Source organism: Engraulis encrasicolus, chromosome 1, assembly GCF_034702125.1.
Source record: "Engraulis encrasicolus isolate BLACKSEA-1 chromosome 1, IST_EnEncr_1.0, whole genome shotgun sequence".
Classification (NCBI taxonomy): domain Eukaryota; kingdom Metazoa; phylum Chordata; class Actinopteri; order Clupeiformes; family Engraulidae; genus Engraulis; species Engraulis encrasicolus.
The window spans coordinates 651,860-667,089 of NC_085857.1; the positions used below are offsets into that span (position 1 = coordinate 651,860).

At 40.7% G+C, this 15,230-nt stretch overlaps 5 protein-coding genes across 5 annotated transcripts; 2 read left to right on the forward strand and 3 right to left on the reverse strand.

Annotated features, from left to right (window-relative positions):
* The first annotated feature begins 6,797 nt into the window (after nt 1-6,797).
* LOC134446215 (histone H4) lies at nt 6,798-7,199 on the forward strand. Its single transcript, XM_063195533.1, has one exon. The coding sequence runs from the start codon at nt 6,840-6,842 to the stop codon at nt 7,149-7,151; it is 312 nt and encodes a 103-aa protein (XP_063051603.1). The 5' UTR covers nt 6,798-6,839; the 3' UTR covers nt 7,152-7,199.
* A 721-nt stretch (nt 7,200-7,920) lies between these two features.
* LOC134446170 (histone H2B 1/2-like) lies at nt 7,921-8,595 on the forward strand. Its single transcript, XM_063195479.1, has one exon. The coding sequence runs from the start codon at nt 8,169-8,171 to the stop codon at nt 8,541-8,543; it is 375 nt and encodes a 124-aa protein (XP_063051549.1). The 5' UTR covers nt 7,921-8,168; the 3' UTR covers nt 8,544-8,595.
* Nucleotides 8,596-9,299: 704 nt separating this feature from the next.
* Nucleotides 9,300-9,793, reverse strand: LOC134446093 (histone H3). The gene has a single exon (XM_063195376.1). It carries the CDS (start codon nt 9,750-9,752, stop codon nt 9,342-9,344), a length of 411 nt encoding a protein of 136 aa, XP_063051446.1. The 5' UTR covers nt 9,753-9,793; the 3' UTR covers nt 9,300-9,341.
* Nucleotides 9,794-11,676: 1,883 nt separating this feature from the next.
* LOC134446130 (histone H2A-like) lies at nt 11,677-12,189 on the reverse strand. Its single transcript, XM_063195421.1, has one exon. The coding sequence runs from the start codon at nt 12,101-12,103 to the stop codon at nt 11,726-11,728; it is 378 nt and encodes a 125-aa protein (XP_063051491.1). The 5' UTR covers nt 12,104-12,189; the 3' UTR covers nt 11,677-11,725.
* A 491-nt stretch (nt 12,190-12,680) lies between these two features.
* Nucleotides 12,681-13,673, reverse strand: LOC134446091 (histone H1-like). Its single transcript, XM_063195362.1, has one exon. The coding sequence runs from the start codon at nt 13,596-13,598 to the stop codon at nt 12,993-12,995; it is 606 nt and encodes a 201-aa protein (XP_063051432.1). The 5' UTR covers nt 13,599-13,673; the 3' UTR covers nt 12,681-12,992.
* Nucleotides 13,674-15,230: the final 1,557 nt, after the last annotated feature.

The following is a 15,230-nucleotide window of genomic DNA, read 5'->3' on the forward strand; positions in this document are numbered from 1 at the left end:
ACACTCTAAGCAGCCTGGTACTACTTCCTGTTTGGTATACATGCCATGGAGACACTGTTCTGTTAAGGTCATATTTAATATTTGATTTCATTAGTGCATCTTTAGGAAGACCACCTATGTCACAACCATAATGTGTCAACACCATAATGCATAAAAATAAAGGTTATTTCAGTATTTTGTTTAATAAAAAAATATGATAACTTTATTGGCAAGTCCTTAAGTAACTGCTGATGTACCAGATGATTTCTGTTAGAGAATCATGTGTTATTATGAAAAGTAGGTTGATTTGTCAACTCCGTAAGAGTCAACTCCATAAGATTTTCTTATGGAGTTGACATGCAAAATCTTATGGAGTTGACAAGTTCACCAAAAACTGCTCAGTATGCTAATATGATATATATCAAACATAGAAACAGGAGGAAAAGGAGGAAAAGTTATTTTAGGATATTATATGTATATTAATGTGCATATAACGCATATAACTACCTATTTTTCCGATATATGGACAAAAAAACTAAAGTTTAATTCAAAACAAATAAACTTTTTAAAAAGAGAAGCTTAAGAATGTAACAAAACTACAAAATAAACTGTGAAAAAACATTTTGCACTAAATAGGCTCCAAAAATCAGACCCATTTGTCAACTCCCTCAGTTTTTCTGTCAACTCCGTAAGATTTTTCTCAGCACTTTCAGGGGTTTTAGTAATATTTTTTGGGGAAAAGATCATTCTTTAATCAGTTTTTTTTAGTCAATAAAGGCTCATTAGATCTATACGACCATGTATTTTAACCACTTTAGGTGTTTTCCTCATGGTTACAAAATAAAAGATAAAGTCTGAAAATGCCATTTTTTTTAAGTCTGTGTGTTAATGACAGTCTTTAATTAAAATTTAAATATATATATATTACATATTATTGTACATCAGCGTAACTAAGTATCATTACAATACAAATCAGAGCTAAAGATTCTTGTTGGACTATTATAATAATTTAATTATGTACTTTTCTTGTGTCTGATGGAGTGGACGAAAATCTAGGTGTGAAGGTAAACATGTTGATTTGTTAAAAATGCCTTTTTACCTGGAGCCTGTATTTTTACATGCCTGAAAACTACACATCTTTATCTACATGAATATATAACCATCAACAACATATTCTGAATTTTCAAAATCAGGTTTTCAAAACGAGTTTCGTCCCATCTCTCAAGAATCCCTGTTTTGTGTAAAATGTGTCACACCAAAAGACGTGCAACATGGAACAGGAGCAGCAGTGTTGGGTTTTTTTTTTTTTGGGACACTATGAAGAGCTAAAACTCATCTTGTAGCTGTCAATGGGCCATTCTCAAAACCTAGGACAGTGCACTTCCAAGTGTATCAGCCTAATTAGTCACACCCAGTGATTGGATAGTCTTTATTAGTCACACCCAGTGATTGGATATTCTGTAGAGTTCACCAAAGACTATCCAATGACTTGGCGTGACTTATTAGGCTAATACACTTCAGGGATTCTTGAGAGATGGGACAAAAACATGTCCGGGAGATATAACTCATGTTTGTGCTTAAAATGTAATTAAAAATACCAACAAAATTAGCTGGAATGATAGAAGAAGTTTTGTACACTAAAATATGATTTCATATTTATATAGTTTTATTGTTTTTATTTTACACGTTGCAGTGTGTCATCAGTACCTTCAAAACCCCATGTCCGAAAGCAAGATTTAGAATTTGACAATACCATAATAATTGGTTAAAATGAAATATAACAAACATCATAGCTACTGTCATCAAGTATTTTGGATAATTAATCAAACTAAATGTGTGTACAATGTTTTATCAACCTTTTCATATACTTTTTAAACAATTGAACATGTGTCCGGACTTTTAGTCAACACCGTAAGATTTATTTAATTTTTATTTATTTATTATTTATTTATTTATTTATTTAATTTAATTTGGGGAAAAAAGCTAATTCTTTAATCTTTTTTTGTTTAGGCAATAAAGGGTCATTAGATCTATACCACCAGGTATTTTAACCACTTTAGTTGTTTTCCTCATGGTTGCAAAATAAAAGATAAAGTCTGAAAATGACAGTTTTTCTAACGCTGTGTGTTAATAACAGTCTTAAATTAAAATGTAAATATATATATTACATATTATTGTACATCAAGGTAACTAAGTATCATTACAATACAAATCAGAGCTAAAGATTCTTGTTGGACTATTATAATAATTTAATTATGTACTTTTCTTGTGTCTGACGGAGTTGACGAAAATCTAGGTGTGAAGGTAAACATGTTAATTTGTTAAAAATGCCTTTTTACCTGGAGCCTGTATTTTTACATGCCTGAAAACTAAACATCTTGATCTACATGAATATATAACCATCAACAACATATTCTGCATTTTCAAAATCAGGTTTTCAAAACTTGTTTTGTCCCATCTCTCAAGAATCCCTGATTTTCATGTTAGCCATGTAAAACCACGCTAAATGCAATATGACAAGATAGTTTTTAAGGTGATATGGACTAAAAAAAAAAAACCCTATTGTCTTTATTTTTCAGGGATTCTTGAGAGATGGGACAAAACATTGATTAAAAATTGCAACAAAATTAGCCGGAATGACAGAAGAAGAAGTTTTGTACAACAAAATATGATTTCAAATGTATATAGTTTTATTTTTTTATTATTATTTTACACGTTGCAGTGTGTCATCAGTACCTTCAAAACCCCATGTCCGAAAGCAGGATTTAAAAGTTGACAATACCATAATAATTGGTTAAAATTAAATATAACAAACACCATAGCCACTGTGATCAAGTATGTTGGATAATTAATCAAACTAAATGTATATACAATGTTTTACAAACCTTTTTATATACTTTTTAAACTATTGAACATGTGTCTGGACTTTTAGTCAAGACCGTAAGATTTTTTTAAAATGCAACAAAATCTGCCATTATTGTGGTCAGCTCACACTCTAAGCAGCCTGGTACTACTTCCTGTTTGGTATACATGCCATGGAGACACTGTTCTTTTAAGGTCACATTTAATATTTGATTTTATTAGTGCATCTTTAGGAAGACCACCTATGCCACAACCATAATGTGTCAACACCATAATGCATGAAAATAAAGGTTATTTCAGTATTTTGTATAATACAAAAATAGAATAACTTCATTGGCAAGTCCTTTAGTAACTGCTGATGTACCAGATGATTTCTGTTAGAGAATCATGTGTTATTATGAAAAGTAGGTTGATTTGTCAACTCCGTAAGAGTCAACTCCATAAGATTTTCTTATGGAGTTGACATGCAAAATCTTATGGAGTTGACAAATTCACCAAAAACTGCTCAGCATGCTACTAAGATATTATTTTCAAACGTAGAAACAGGAGGAAAAGGTTTTTTTAGGTTATTAAATGTATATTAATGTGCATATAATGCATATAACTAAACTTTTTAAAAAGAGAAGCTTATGAATGTAACAAAACTACAAAGTAAACTGTGAAAAAAACATTTTGCATTAAATACCAACATTATTTTAGATGCATTTAAATATGTTTTAGTTAGTTCATTTAAGACCATACATCTGTTCATTTTTATGGTCCCCAGAAAAGACAGTGAGAGACAGTGGAAGGGCAGTGAGATTTCTCTTAATTTAAAAACATATTTTTATGTGTGAGGGAGAGAAGGCAGCACAAGAAGTTTGTATGCTGAATTTCAATTGTCATTTAAACCCTTTGAATAAGGAATTTCCCCAGGTTCTTCTAGAATTTTATTTGAACACTCTACAGCTCCCATAGAAGTAAGAATCTTGCAAAAAACCTTATGACATCATAATGAGAACTCAACATTTGGGCAAAATTCTAATCAAATACCGGTATTTGTGATGCTACTCCTCAAAGGGCTAATGATGGCGTTCTGTTGGTAAACCTGCAACCCCTTTAAACACATATAGATATGCAGATGAAATCAATGGTTAGGAAAACACCTTTGAAAATGACAAAAATATGAACCTTTGAATACTGTAATTTCAAACATTTTCAGTCTTTAACCCTAAAGCGACCGAGTGGGGTCATTTATGACCCCGGGCACAATATTTTTTGTTCACCGTTTCTTGTCCTTTTTGGGGTTGGTCAATACCTATGTTATGCATGTTGTGAATGAATTTTGTGAGAATTGGCCCATTCATAGCCTATGGGAATTTTTCTGGACTTTTACGGCCCTCGGAGCAATTTGATGTGGCCCCTCGAATAAAAAATGTTCCCCACCCCTGCTCTAATACATATGGAAGACGCCTTTTCACAGCCACAATGTCCAGAAAAAGTTTCAGATAAATGTTGAGTGTGCACAAGCTTATATGTTTGAGACATGGTTTTGTCTATGTAAATTACAATATTCTCTATTAGTCGTGATTTCATGAACCCAGAAATGTTGAGTACCCTAAAGTTTTATTGCAGAAAAAGCCTATCATCTATGGGCCTAATTGATAGAATTTAGCTTGGTTTCCCAAAGTTGCACTTCAAGAGAAGAAAAAAATGCATCGGATGTTTTTTTGTATTTTTATGTTTACATATGCAAATGAGAGCATACATCATTATCAATGTACGTATGTAAGTTTGACAACCTTTTAGCTAAACAATAAAATATTCAAATTTAAATTTGTTTGCTTTAGATGAGGGACAAGTAGCCTATGTCTTGGATGTAAATACATTTGAATAATCCCCAAAATATAATGTATATAGTGGTATTTCTATATTAACTCCTTGGGGTCATAAATGACCCCGCTCGGTCGGATTAGTCGCAAAAACAGCCCGGTCGCTTGAGGGTTAATCACTTTGATTAATGTCATCAAGGTGTCATAATAAAGATAGCCCAAGCAATGTCACCTGCCATGACCATAGCGGAATGTCAATGAATGCCATCAGGCATAAAACATTTATGACATTGACACTATGATTATAACACGTCCATGACTACATCACAATACAGTTATGACGCTGTCGTGTTAAGGCTCAGTTATGCTTCCTACTTGTGCCACAGAGTGAGCTTGACGCAGCCATGATGCAGTTAATTCTTGTTTATGCCCTGTTTTGAAGCACGGTCTGCGCGATGTCATTCCACGCTGAAACTGCCTTCAATACAAAGAGTAAACTAGACGTGTCGGTTGTTTTTTAGCATCACAGACTCGACGAGAATGAAAATGAAACATTAAATCTTTATATCACGTGCATGTTTGATCGCACTGGCAGCCACAGTAGTAGTTTGGAACAAAGAAGTGGCTCATTTGTCGAGGACGAAGCGGAATGTTTCCTCGACCTCGGAACCACTGTTCAACTGTCCAAATAACTTCAGCGTCGTAACTTGCAAGCGCATGTGTTGTCGTTGGTTCGTGTAAATAAATCAAACAACAAAGCACGGGCAACTTATTTAATGAAGAGCTCACAGTCCGTAGACCGACGAAGGTTAGAACAAGGAAGGAAGGAAGTAGCGCTTGTTCTCGACTCGAGGACAGAGCAGGCTGGTCGAGAGGACCAATCAGAGACCTATTTTCGCCCTTTCACGCCGTCGCTCCCTGCGTCGAGACACAATTTTGGGGAGGTGCCCCAGAGTACCTGCGTGATGGGGGGGGCTTCACTACGTTAACTGCGCGGCTCACTGCATCATGATGCAGTGACGCTGATCTCGAGGCATAAACCACCCTTTAGCCTACTATAGTTCATGACAAAGAAATCGTGCTAGTGAACAAAACACAGGATGTAATCAGAAGTGCATATCGCAGAAGTTCGATATTCTCTAGTTTCTAAGCAGCATTTTTAATTAAAAAAAAATAAAAAAAATATGTATAGTGCACATGTCATTCAATGTGCTTAAGAACAGAGAAAAGAGAAGAAGAGGAAGACAAAAAAAATAGTTCATGTTATAGATAGCGCGTAATTGACTATCACCAAAGGCAGATGAAAATAAAGCAGTTGTTAACTCCCTTTTAAAACAAGATAGGCCTACTGTTCTAATTTGGACAGGGAATTGGTTCCAGCATTTCGCAGCATAATGCCTAAATGCCATTTCATTTTTAGATGAAATGCCGTTAGATTAGGCTACTTCCACGCGGTTTTGATAGACTCGCCTTCGATTTAGGCTATTGATAGCTCATCTCGACAGAATGTTCAGAATTGTCAATGCAATCTATGCATAGGGTTTTTGCAACTATATTTGTCTTATCATTACAATGAGTAATCCAATTATTCCACGGAGTATTATTATTATGAGATAATAATATAAGATAATCCTTTATTGTCTCTTCAATAGAACTTTTGTTTGGACATGTGAGTGTGATGTAGGCCTTCACAAAAACATAGTACAACAGACAGAAAAATGACACACACATGTACACTGAACAAGGAAATATGTAACATATACGGACAGCTTCTGTTAATATAGTTCTGACTGCATCTTGGCCCATACCAACCAGCAAACATTCGTCCAAAATAGTAATGCAAACCAAACATATTGCACCCATCCCTTTCAGAGGGGTAAAAAAAGAAAGAATAAACAAATAGTAATGTATGCATGCATGTAGTGTGTAGAATGCGACTGCTCTGCAGTTGAAAGGCTGTAACAATGTATAGGCCTACTCGTGTGTTACATTGTTGCTATTAGAAGGGCACTGCGCATGTCACCAAGATGGATAGCTTACATGCTCCCGCCATAACTGTTTCGAACTCACAAAGGGAGGGGCGCTTGGCTTTAGTAAGCATGGTTTCAAGCAGGTCCTCCTGTCTGGCATAAATACGCGGGGCTCACCATGAGACGGTACTAGTCTTTGTGATTGCAGCGAGACAACATGAGCGGACGCGGCAAAGGAGGAAAAGGTCTTGGAAAGGGTGGCGCTAAGCGTCATCGCAAAGTCCTTCGCGATAACATCCAGGGAATCACCAAGCCTGCAATCAGGCGCCTGGCTCGCCGTGGTGGTGTGAAGCGTATCTCTGGCCTCATCTACGAGGAGACCCGTGGTGTGCTGAAGGTGTTCCTTGAGAACGTGATCCGTGATGCCGTCACCTACACCGAGCATGCCAAGAGGAAGACTGTCACAGCCATGGACGTCGTCTATGCTCTGAAACGCCAGGGCCGTACTCTGTACGGTTTCGGAGGTTAAATATCGACTCACCCGACAAAAACCAAAGGCTCTTTTAAGAGCCACCCACTTATCTAAAAAAGCTAATTTATCCATTGTGTCCACACTCAAATGAAGGGAACATCTGTATGAAACAATGAAATGGTTAGTTTTATGCAAAATGGGGAATGAACAATTGTTAGCCTTGCACTGCAATGTAGCCTACACCAGCTGCCTCAGAGTTTAATTTAAGTCAATTTAAGTCCTTAATACAGTGTGAAGCTTTGAAATTGAACTTTGTTCAAAGTAAAACAATTACATCAATTTGTAATCCGGAGGCAGTTGAACTTGTTATTTCAATTTAGACCATGGCCATTGCCGTGCGTAGTAGAATTATTTAACTGTATCTATCATGACTTATTGACTCAGCTTTATTTAGTGTGTAGGACTTTCCCAGCAGGTTTCCTATGAGCTGGCCGTGCCAAAAGCCACTTTCCACACTGTGGTCCATTGTGTAAATGTATATATAAATATCGTGAAAATGGTCAAGAATGCCCCTCACAATAATTTCCCCCTGGGATCCATAAATTATACTCTATACTACAGAATGAATAATGTAGGAAACTACATATGTTAGGCAGGTACAATAAGGTCTGCTATTTACCCTAATACGAAACTTGAGTCTGCTTGCTCGCAACATAGGCTACACGTAGGCTACTCATAATAACATTTCAGGTGATTTAAGTTCATCTGACTAGAATAAGCTGCTTGTATTACTTTGTTGAACGTAATTTATTTCGTTAAAAAAGTGCGGGAAATGGCCAGTATGCAACGAGGGCAAAACTAACGTTTGTGGGTAGAGTGTTCTTTGAGGCAGACGGAACGTCCCCCTATTTCAAAAGTGACCAATCATCGCCTCTGAAAATGGAGGGAAATGGCTCATTGGATTGTCCTTGAGCTCAGCTTGTGCCGACTTGAAGTGAGTTATTTGCATACTGGTGGGTATAAGAACAGCAGAGCAATCATGCCAGACACCATTGTCCCTGACAACTGCTAACCATGCCTGATCCAGCCAAGCCTGCCCCCAAGAAGGGCTCCAAGAAAGCCGTGAGCAAGACCGCCGGAAAGGGTGGCAAGAAGCGCAAGAGGACCAGGAAGGAGAGCTATGCCATCTACGTGTACAAGGTCCTGAAGCAGGTCCACCCCGATACTGGGATCTCTTCTAAGGCCATGAGCATCATGAACTCCTTCGTCAACGACATCTTCGAGCGCATCGCTGGTGAGGCTTCCCGCCTGGCACACTACAACAAGCGCCACACCATCTCCTCCAGGGAGATCCAGACCGCAGTGCGTCTGTTGCTGCCCGGTGAGCTCGCCAAGCACGCCGTGTCTGAGGGAACCAAGGCCGTTACCAAGTACACCAGCTCCAAGTAAAGTGTTCGCCCACATTTTCCCAACCCAACGGCTCTTTTAAGAGCCACCCAAACTCTCGTCCAAAAGCTATTCCATATCTTGCCAATATGCTACAGAATGATCTGTGTACTATGTGATCATATTAAGTTTTCAACACAGACGCGCACAACCAAAGCCACCAGTCCACAAGCTAACAAAGCAAATGCAGGCAACTGAATCATTTGCCAGGCCAGGCATTTGCAGTCTTTCGCTATTGGGCCTCGCATGTGTCAACACAGCGCCTGGTTGAACTTGACCAATTCAAGTACGTATGTACAAGTGTTTTAAGTTGACCAAACTTACTGTGAGAAATCTGCTCAACTTATCAAGTTTAAGTTGACCAAAGTCAAGCAGCCCGGACCCCTAACTTTTCATTGCACGTCTGCTCTACTTTTTTGCAGTGTGCTGTATTGGATCATGTTGATGCGTGTCATGTGAAGTTGCGACAGTGTAGTATAATTGGCCTTCAATCACATTTAAGATTGGGTAATATATTCTGGAAAGTACGACAAGGATGTATTGGCGAACAATAACAAATACCCACTGGTCGGCCAGCGTGCGCTCTTGCTGTAGACTCACACGTTGCTTCACAGGCTTATAGTCATGGCTTCATAATATTAAGTGAATGATTGCTGCTATATTGCACTGTGCAAGCGCTTTGTTGTGTTTGTGTCGTGATGTACTGTACTTGACACTGCGACTGGCTGGGTAGAAACAATGCTTTCATAGGAAGGTGTGGGTGGCTCTTAAAAGAGCCGTTGTTGGTTTCAGGGCAAAGACTTAAGCACGCTCTCCGCGGATACGACGAGCCAGCTGGATGTCCTTGGGCATGATGGTCACTCTCTTGGCGTGGATGGCGCACAGGTTGGTGTCCTCGAACAGACCAACCAGGTAAGCCTCGCTAGCCTCCTGCAGAGCCATGACAGCAGAGCTCTGGAAGCGCAGGTCGGTCTTGAAATCCTGAGCGATTTCCCTGACCAGACGCTGGAAGGGCAGCTTGCGGATCAGCAGCTCAGTGGATTTCTGGTAGCGACGGATCTCTCTCAGAGCCACTGTTCCTGGCCTGTAACGGTGAGGCTTCTTCACGCCACCGGTAGCCGGTGCGCTTTTACGCGCTGCCTTGGTGGCGAGCTGCTTCCTCGGGGCTTTGCCTCCGGTGGACTTGCGGGCAGTTTGCTTGGTTCTTGCCATTGTTGAGCTTCGTTGGAAGGGACGAACGTGAAGTCAAATGTGAAGCGCATGCTATTTAATGCTACACCCAAGACTTACCTCCAATGACGTGTCCTCACCAGTTCCCTCTGATTGGATTTCATATCATTGGCGCCTAAAATTTAAACCAGCACCGCCCCACCAAGAGTGCAATGTAGCTCTACGCAATGGTGTTATACTAGTCAACAAGCACTTTCCATCTCCCACATGCACAATGTAGGCACATTGAATTTATATACCACTGTTAAAATATTTAGCAATCACTTTTCAACTATACCCTACATGTTTAAACACCATATGTCCTTCAACGCTATGCTATATTAAAATCACAGCCATATTTAATATGACCCTACATGCTTTTGAGTCCCATTGTGCTTTGGCGCCCACACCGCAGCACTCTCACTGGTCTTTCTATTTTATGCGTGTTTGAAACATCTCATAAATACTTTCATATGCATTTAACACACAAGATGTGTATATTCAGGGGTGCACATAACCTTTTTTAGGCCGTTACTCATATGCGCACCAGCAAATATGTTTTGGTACGCACCTCATCCGCGGTAAAAAATAAATAAAAAAAAAATTTAAAAAAAGTCTACTGTCTGCAGTGTCGAATGATAAAACATTATCACCACGAACGTTGACACATGTTGTTTGAAGGCTAATGCAACTGGTGCAAGGTAGCCTAATCAAATTTGTTATTAGTTTGGTAGGCTATTCTTTAGGCTACATCTTAATTAGCCTACAAATGGTCAACAGGTCATCTTCAAGTTAAGTGATTATTGTCTGGATTTCATCTGTTTTTGCCGATTTCGCCGTCATGCCTGCTAACTGATGCACAGAGGGGGAATAAACGTGTATGCGGTGTCCGTTTGGAATATGGTGCGAGGAAGCTGACGAAATTAAGAAGTGGAGCTGGCCGGGAACTGCGTGCATTTAAGAAGCCACGCGCATGGATGCATGCTTTCAGTTTTTAACTTCTATGCATCGGAGTTGCCAATGAGAATGATGGGGGTGCGCGTCCATTCTGGGAGTTAACAGACGGCACAATTCCATAATGATGGAGGGAGGAGGGAGGAGGAGAGAGCCAGGAGCTCAACTCGGTCGCGCTCGCGCTGACTGTCGTTAGATTTACAGTTGATATGCGATCGACATGTCTATTTTTAGGCATTCATGAGAAAACGGGACACATTGCGTCCCTTACCTGTTCAACACGGAACGCATGCTTTCACTACCACATACGGAACGATTTCGTATTTCAAGGGACTGGCACTATATTTCTGTCCGCTCATCATTAGCCTCAAGCCACGGCACTTGGAGCCACTTCTCGGAAAGTTTTTTTTTTTTTTTTAAATCTCTGACTCAATTTTCTTTGCTGTTGACGAAACTCCAAAGAAACTGATTAGGCTACTGCTGTCTGTTTCTTTTTGGACATGTTTGACCATTCACCAACATCAACAGTCTGGTGAGATAGTCAGTACGCAAGTGCGCTGTAGTGACCGAGGTGGCAGTACGCATTGCTAATTTTTGGTGCGCATGCGCACCTGCGTACCAGTTATGTGCACCCCTGTGTATATTAGCTGTTGCACCATAGTCGTGGATGAAGGCATGGCAACACACCGTGCTGGCGTCTAATAAAGGAAACATACTTGGGCAGTCAACGAGTCTTTGTAGGCTATTAATAATTATAGCTAAGCAATTCCCTTCCGGTGTCGTCTTGGCACATTCTTATTTAGCCGGTATGTAGCCTAGACGGTGTATATTATAGGCCAGGGTTTTGGAGATAGGCGATAGAAACAGTCATCCCCATTCTTCATGGTATAAACATGTCAATGTATATTTTTTGTTTTACTACGTTTCATCGTGATTTCTGTCAGACATTGAAAATTGCTCTTTTCGGGATGTGTGGGTGGCTCTTAAAAGAGCCGTTTTGTTCAGGGAAGTCTGTGGAAGATTTACTTGGACTTCTCGGTCTTCTTGGGCAGGAGAACAGCCTGAATGTTGGGCAGCACACCACCCTGGGCGATGGTGACTCCACCGAGCAGTTTGTTCAACTCCTCGTCGTTGCGCACGGCCAGCTGCAGATGACGGGGAATGATACGAGTCTTCTTGTTGTCACGAGCGGCGTTGCCAGCCAACTCGAGGATCTCAGCGGTCAAGTACTCGAGCACTGCAGCCAGGTAGACGGGTGCGCCAGCTCCCACGCGCTCACCATAGTTGCCTTTACGCAGCAGCCTGTGCACACGACCAACGGGGAACTGCAGTCCAGCCCTGGATGAACGTGTCTTGGCCTTTGCCCTAGCCTTGCCACCGGTTTTGCCTCTTCCGCTCATGTTTTGTGCTTTGTCTTAGATTTCGAAACATCGAGTGGTTTTCGCCTCACGCCACTATATATATCCACGACTGTGAAGGCAACCTAGAGCTTGAGTGGTGACTGGCTGAAGCTGTAAGCTTTGGAGCCAATCACTGGGTAGTCAACACCGTGACGTCGTTGGGGAACTCAAAATGCGCTCTTCTCCACAAAATCACAGATTCCCCTTTTTTTGGCAAATAATATACTTCATGCCATGAAATTAAAGTAAAAGCATGTATGCATGACGACGGAATTTCACACAGCCCACCATGCGCTTTGTTATGTGTGCTGTTCTCGGAGGTGTGTATTTAATAAAGTAGCAGTAGAAGTACTCTTACACATGTAATTGCGACCCTATAACATAGAACCTTTGTAATGTCATACTACTAGTGTTGTAATTACACATGTAAGCACTTCTACTGTATACAACTTGTTGCCTATCCCATTAGGAACAAACAGCTGGAGTCAGGCGTTCATTGCGCGTCTTTCTAAAGCTTTCAGCAAATATGGGCAATTAGCTATATAGTTCCTAAACAGCATGTTATGTGTACATATGTATCTTGTACAGATGTGTGTGCATGTTCAAAACCAACCATTTACTGGTAGCGTTTGGCTGGGTTCAGCCTTTGTATCGTCATGGCAATAGCGGCAGGGCCGTGAGTGGGGCCTCGGTGATTTTGCAAACAATGAACGAGGTTGGTTGTGAAAAATGGCGCAAATCACGCTTGGCAGGAGACCGCTAGTTCATTCATGTCAAACTCTCAGACAGTACCGATGCGTGCATTTCATTGGAAAGTGTGCAATTAATGAGGAAATTGGGTGGCTCTTAGAAGAGCCTTTTGTTTGAGAAACAGCAGCCTAAAATGAATTTACTTCTTCTTAGGGGCTGCCTTCTTGGGCTTGGCTGCTTTAGGTTTAGCTGCCTTGGGCTTGGCTGCCTTAGCCTTCTTCGGGCTCTTTGCTGCCTTCTTGGGAGCCGCGGGCTTCTTTGCCTTCTTGGGGCTCTTTGTAGCCTTCTTGGGGGCTGCGGGCTTCTTAGCCTTCTTCGGGGACTTCTTGGCGGCGGCTGGCTTTTTGGCTGCTGCCTTCTTGGGCTTCTTTGCTGCGGCGGGCTTCTTGGCAGCTTGCTTTTTGGCCGCTGGCTTCTTGACTGCCTTCTTCTTGGGCTCGGCCGCCTTCTTGGCTAACTTGAAGGATCCGGACGCACCGACTCCTTTAGTCTGGACAAGGGTGCCTTTAGTGACCAGTCCTCTGACTGCCACTTTGACACGTGCCTTGTTCTTCTCCACATCGTATCCGCCAGCAGCGAGCGCCTTCTTCAGAGCGGCAAGGGACACTCCCTTCTTCTCCTTGGAGGCAGCGATTGCTTTTACAATCAACTCGCCGACACTTGGACCAGTCTTCTTGGGCCTGGGTGCCTTCTTCTTGGGTGCCTTTGCCGGTGCGGCAGCGGGGGCTGGAGCAGCGTCTGCCATTCTCGTTGCGTTTCTCTAACAGAGTTTCTCTTCTCAGTGAGTGACTGGATGAGCCAGTGGGCAGGACTTAAGATCGACATGAGAGCCGTAGAGATTCAACTAAGTCAGCTCTCCGACTCTTTGACTGTATTAGCAAGTCGCTTGTGTTTTCTGCTCTCGGTTTATGGCAAAATATGTAAAGAATGAAACCACTTTTGGGTGCATCAACATGTCCTCCGTTAAAGTAAACAGTTCGACGTTCACAGAAACATGAACAAAGTGGCTCTGTGTCCGTTTCTGATGTTTAAACTTGCCCCCAACTTCAATCGTACCGGTGGAGTTATGGGGACTTGTGTCTGTTTTGTCATGGAAACTTGCGATTTTAAGAGTTTTCCAGATATCAAACGTTGTCTTCGAAGCCCATATGATCAAATTCACAATGTCGTCTATCCAACGAAAATATAATAACTTGCTTACGCCTTCTGTATTACTCTACAAATAGCATGTTTTGGACTGCGTAAAACACAGTCCCTTGCGTGCCCAACTGGCCACACGCGTATAGTCATTAGGAACTTTGGGGCAAAAAACAAGCACAGATGTGCCACTAAAGTAATCATTGAGACTTTTGCCATGTTTAAACTTGGTGAACAAATGTGTGTTTGATGTTTTAATGTGTGGGTTGATGTTGCCTTCCCCGCTTTATGATCTACAATCATCATGCACTAAAGAATGGATGGCAAGGCTAAGCACACACATGGTGTACACACAAGTATTGGTCTCGGCCTTTTCATTTCACCAAACAGGACAATGACTGCAATTCACTATGCCTCGCCACACAGTGACTTGAAACTATGGCATTTTACTTCATAATAATGCCTGGGTGGTTTCGTATTCTGCCCATCTTTACCATCATGTCCCCAGTGTTATGCAACATGCATAAGGAGATGCTGGTACTATCACTTGATATTCAACTGCTCAATATGTAGCCTTATAATGAAGTGATCTCCCCCAAATAATGTACTGCTTTAATATTGAACTTGGAACCTTTTACCAAATTAATATATGTCTACCTTCAATATAGGCCTGAATTGCATGGGGAAATCCTGATTTGTTACGGCCCTCGGGTGAATTTTATGACCCTTGTAGGAATTCGAAGTGGCCCCTTCGAATGAAAAAGGTTCCTCACCCCTGTTTTAGAGCATCAAAATATCAAGCAAATCTGAATATTGGCCATGAAAAATGTAATTCAGCTTTTCAAGTTAATCTCATATGGTGTGACAAAATGGTAATATGGTGTGACAAGAAAACTCATGTTTATGCTTAAAATGTAATAAAAAATTGCAACAAAATTATCTGGAACGACAGAAGAAGAAGTTTTGTACAATAAAATGATTTCATATTTATATAGTTTTATTTTTTATATATATTTTACACGTTGCAGTGTGTCATCAGTACCTTCAAAACCCCATGTCCGAAAGCAGAATTTAAAAGTTGACAATAAATACCATAATAATTGGTCATCTCTAACTATCTCTCATGCACAATGTAGGCATATCCACTGGGTCGACCAATACAGATTATTTACCGGTGTTAAAACACTTTTCACCTCTAGCCTGCATGTAAACAACATATGACCTTTAATGCTACGCTATA

Bases quoted from the DNA above. Each gene is read 5' to 3' on its own strand.
- LOC134446093 (XM_063195376.1), bottom strand. From the start codon at position 9,752: ATGGCAAGAACCAAGCAAACTGCCCGCAAGTCCACCGGAGGCAAAGCC.
- LOC134446215 (XM_063195533.1), top strand. From the start codon at position 6,840: ATGAGCGGACGCGGCAAAGGAGGAAAAGGTCTTGGAAAGGGTGGCGCT.
- LOC134446170 (XM_063195479.1), top strand. From the start codon at position 8,169: ATGCCTGATCCAGCCAAGCCTGCCCCCAAGAAGGGCTCCAAGAAAGCC.
- LOC134446091 (XM_063195362.1), bottom strand. From the start codon at position 13,598: ATGGCAGACGCTGCTCCAGCCCCCGCTGCCGCACCGGCAAAGGCACCC.
- LOC134446130 (XM_063195421.1), bottom strand. From the start codon at position 12,103: ATGAGCGGAAGAGGCAAAACCGGTGGCAAGGCTAGGGCAAAGGCCAAG.